Source organism: Eriocheir sinensis, chromosome 1 (genome assembly GCF_024679095.1).
Source record: "Eriocheir sinensis breed Jianghai 21 chromosome 1, ASM2467909v1, whole genome shotgun sequence".
Taxonomy (NCBI): domain Eukaryota; kingdom Metazoa; phylum Arthropoda; class Malacostraca; order Decapoda; family Varunidae; genus Eriocheir; species Eriocheir sinensis.
Genome location: NC_066509.1, coordinates 11,634,779 through 11,639,594, shown reverse-complemented (window position 1 = coordinate 11,639,594; position 4,816 = coordinate 11,634,779). Strand labels below are relative to the sequence as shown.

General features: G+C 44.0%; 1 protein-coding gene across 4 annotated transcripts in view; it reads right to left on the bottom strand.

The window, feature by feature from the left end:
* Positions 1-212: 212 nt before the first annotated feature.
* LOC126995118 (BTB/POZ domain-containing protein 1-like) overlaps positions 213-4,816 on the bottom strand; it is a 30,613-nt gene continuing 26,009 nt past the window's right edge. For all 4 annotated transcript variants that reach the window (XM_050854415.1, XM_050854429.1, XM_050854423.1 and 1 more), the window contains 2 exons: positions 1,822-1,965; positions 213-1,377 (listed from right to left, as the gene is read on the bottom strand). In XM_050854415.1, the coding sequence (XP_050710372.1) occupies positions 1,132-1,377; positions 1,822-1,965 (390 nt within the window). In that variant the 3' untranslated portion in view covers positions 213-1,131. The remainder of the gene's footprint in view (positions 1,378-1,821; positions 1,966-4,816) is intronic.

Sequence of the window (4,816 nt, the reverse complement as noted above, 5' to 3'; positions counted from 1 at the left end):
TGGTAGGTGTTGCGTTACAAATACGTAACTATTTGAGATATGTATATATATATATATATATATATATATATATATATATATATATAGAGGAGAGAGAGAGAGAGAGGAGAGAGAGAGAGAGAGGAGAGAGAGAGAGAGAGAGAGAGAGAGAGAGAGAGAGAGAGAGAGAGAGAGAGAGAGAGAGAGTTTGTTTTATTGACAGAAAAAGTAAATTATATCATTTCGTTTTTATATTGAGATGAAAAGTACAAGGTAACAAAATTATTCTCTAGGCCATAATCACAAACATTACAAAAAACATGTCTAGTATAAAAAATAAAAAAAAACGGACGTATCACATTAGCCACAGTCAGGCAATAAAAAAAAAAAAAAATATTTGTACTCTTAAAACCGGATGGATTTTGTGAGGTCTTAAACATCTTTCATTTAAGCACCGAAATGATAATTACTCTGGCTATTATTCATATTATAAGTACAGTTATTTTTATGTAATCCTAGAACCAGACAATGCGTGTAATTCCTCTTCGGGTCACGCCCGCCGCCACAAGCTTGGATTTTTCAGTCACCGTCGAGTGGCCTAAGGGCTGCTTTCACAGTCTCTGTTTGTTTTGAACATTACCAATGGCGGCGATCGACGCTATAGTTTTCCACGTAAAACTGGCCAATGGGGTAGTGATGGCTGCGGGGTTAGCCTAGCTCCGCACCTTGCCACACACTCTCAACACCTCTCGCTTCCTCTGCAGCCGCCACTACCCCATAGGCCAGATTCACGTGGAAAAATATAGCATCGATCTCCGCCATTGGTAACGATCAAAACAAACAAAGTGACTGTGAAAGCGGCCCTAAGACTACCTACATATTGCCCTGAAGACCACCTATCAACCCAGACTCTAGATTCTCTCTCAAAAATAAGATTAAGGATGAGTTCTAGGGGACACGATGAGCCAGTCATTACAAGCACTTGCCTGTGCCATAACGGACTGGGGCCGACCATCAGGCCACACCAAGAACGCCTAACGGTGTCATTGGCGGAACGTGAAAAAAAAGAAAAAAGAAAGACCACCTCTCGTCCATGATTCAAAGCATAGAAACTCTTGAGAATCATAGAATCAGCCTTAGATTTCCTCATTTTCAAAAAAACTCAAGGAGGCGGACAAACACGCCTGGAGTGATGTTAAACCTGAACCCATCCGCCTCGAACACTTGGCTGCTGAACTTGCTGCCGTAGAGCGCTGTCTGCGGGTTAGGCACGTGGATGGTGACAATGTAGGTGACCTCCTCGCGCAAGTGGACTGGGTTCTTGAAGGACATGTAGCCGCTGCTGGACCGAGCACTGGCTATCACAGACGAGCCTGGGTCTTCTTTGCGAATGTCGACCTTGAGAGAATACGAGGAAGAGGAAGGAAAAGATGATGCTGATTATGGCATTAATAAGGATGATGATTATGATGAGGAGGATGGTAATGAATAGTAGTAGTAGAATAAGAAGAAAAAAATGAGGGAGTAAATTTGACGACGATGATGATAATGATAATAATATAAAGTATATAATAATAATAAAAATGAAAATGATAATTATGATAATAGTAATGATAGTAATGATAATAATTATATTATTGATGATTATGATGATAATGATACTACAACTACTACTACTACTACTGCCACTACTACTACTACTACGAGAGAGAGAGAGAGAGAGAGAGAGAGAGAGAGAGACTTCAGTAAGATATACAAGGCAAGCGTAGACGTGCAATTTTCCTTTATGGCGCAAGACAAAACATTTCCCTGAGAGCTCCTTGCCTCAGAAGCTCGCCTTACCTGCGCCTCCTCACTGTCGCCCTGCAGTTGCACGTGAAACGCCAGGAGCACCACGTTGTCGCTGGGCACGAGCTGGAAGTGGTACACGTGATCCCGCAGCCACAGCTTGCTCACGCCCTCGCACACGCACGTCCGAGTGACATCCTGGCGACGAGGGGCAAAATAACTAACCGAGGAATCATTTAATAGTAAAACATCAATACACACATTGGGTAAAAACCTGACGTTCATAGGAAGAATAACTAAACAAGGAATGATTTAGGAGTAAGAGATCAAAATACACATGTCCGAGCAATATCCTGGTGTTGAGAGGTAAACAATAACTACAGAAGAATGTTGAATGATTAAGAGCTCAATACATCCATGTCCAAAGTTACATCCTGACGTGTCTTAGTAAAAAGATCAACGTAGCAGTGCAGCCGAGGTGAGAAACTAATACACGCCCATCCGAATATGCCCTTGTGTTAAAAGGGAAGAAATCACCGCTAATCATGGATAAGAAATAATAATCAAAAGAAATTTTAAAATATAAATCATATCGAAAGTCATCCAAAGAACACAGCCACGCCGTCTGCCACCTCCACCACAATAATAAATGCTCTTTGCGAGTCGTTGAAGCGCTAATGCATATGATAAAAATAAATTAATAATAAGCTTTGCGAGTGGGAGATTAATTGTAAGGAGTTCAACAGGCGAGGGGGCGTCCCGGTGTGAACGATGCGTGGGATAAACAGGGATTAAGGGATCACAGAAGGATAAAATGAAATCAGGGTAATCCTTGACGTATTAATTCACTTGAGTCTCTTCGCACCGGCGGATTAACAACCATGCTAATGGATTAACTTATTGACAAGCATCTTAGAGCCAAATGAAATATAGTTATATGCGGAGTAGGTAGGAAGACACCTACCGAACGGGCGTGAGCTACTCCCGGTGAGGATATATGGGAAGCGAGGAGGGTGCTGAAGCCCTTCAAAGACCCTTCCCGTGTCCTCACTAACCGTTTCCCTTTTGTCTCATCAACACCAGAGAGCAGTTCAGCATGCTCTCTAAAGACAGTTCCTCTCTCTTTCTACACCACACTACATTCACACAACACACACACCTTTTCCCAAAACTCAAAATTCAAAATGGCTAAAAACAAAACTGCCTCGGAGTCCCCGCCTGGGGGGGGGGGACCATAAGTTCCCCCAGGGAGGACTCCCCTTCTGGCTGCCTACTTGAGAGGTGTCTTGATAACTCCTCGAACCTCCTCCTGTGGAACACCATCTCTCCTCCTCTAAACCTCATCTTCTCTTCCTCACCGAAACACAGGTTTCTGAGGCTACTGACAGCAACCTCTACTCTGTTCCCTCCTACTATCTCTATCCTAATTTTCAATCCAAAGCTGTATGTTGCGCCTACGTGCGCAGCGACATCACTTGCTCTCGTGCCCACGACCTTGACTCTTCTGAATTTTCCACCATCTGGCTAAGACTTCATTGTCATCCTATTACTAAATACATCTGTGTTGTTTATCTCTCACCTAACTCTACTAACTATGTAAAATTCTTTTACTATTTGAATTCTAAAGTGGAGCACATCTTGACTCACTCTCCTTTCGCTGAAATCTCCATCTTGGGAGATTTCAATGTTCACCACCGGCTTTGGCTTTCATCCTCTTTCACTGACCAGCCTGTTGAACAAGCGTACAACTTTGCTCTCCTCAACGACCTAGAGCAGTTGGTTCAGCACCCTACACGTATTCCCGACCGTTTTGGAGACAGGCCGAACATTCTAGACCTCTTCCTTACCTCTAATCCTTCTGCTTACTCTGTCAAACTGTTCTCTCCGTTGGGCTCCTCCGATCATTACCTTATTTCTGTTTCCTGTCCTATCGCTCCTGTACATCCTCTGGACCCACCGAAGAGGCGATGCTTCTGGCATTTTGCTTCAGCTCGGTGGGACGACCTGAGGATGTACTTTTCCGATTTCCCGTGGAATGATTACTGCTTCCAGGAGACAGACACCTCTGTGTGTGCCCAGCGCATCTCAGAGGTGATTGTCTCTGGAATGGAGGCATACATTCCACGTTCTCTCTCTACTCCTCATGCTAAAAAGCCTTGGTTTAACCATGCCTGTTCTCGTACTATTAAAGATAGAGAGGCAGCTCACTAAAGGTTCCAGAGCCTTCGAACTCCCGCTAACTATGACCTTTACATTTCAGCCCGGAATCGTGCCAAATCTATTCTCCGACTTACCAAAACTTCTTTTATCAATAGAAAATGTCAACACCTTGCTTCTTCTAATCCTTTCCGTGATTTCTGGCATCTAGCCAAAAATATCTCCTCCAATTTCACTTCTTCCTCTTTCCCTCCTCTCCTTAACCCTGACGGCAGTACTGCCGTCTCATCTGTCTCTAAGGCTGAACTAATCGCTCAAACTTTCTGTAAGAACTCCACCTTGGACGATTCAGGGCATACTCCTCCTACCCATCCCCCCTCTGACTCCTTTATGCCTGTTATTAAGATTCTTCCAAATGATGTTTTCTATGCCCCCTCTGGCCTCAACTCTCAGAAGGCTTATGGACCTGATGGAGTGCCCCCTATTGTCCTTAAAAACTGTGCTTCCGTGCTGACACCCTGCCTGGTCAAACTCTTTCGCCTCTGCCTATCAACATCTACCTTTCCTTCCTGCTGGAAGTATGCCTTTGTACAGCCTGTGCCTAAGAAGGGTGACCGCTCCAATCCCTCAAACTACCGCCCTATAGCTTTACTTTCCTGTCTATCTAAAGCTTTTGAATCAATCCTTAACCGGAAGATTCAAAAGCACCTTTCCACTTCTTACCTTCTATCTGATCGCCAGTATGGGTTCCGCAAGGGGCGTTCTACTGGCGATCTTCTTGCTCTCCTAACTGACTCTTGGTCATCCTCTCTTAGCCGTTTCTCTGAAACTTTCTCTGTTGCGCTAGACATATCGAAAGCCTTCGATAGAGTCTGGCACAAGTCTTTGCTTT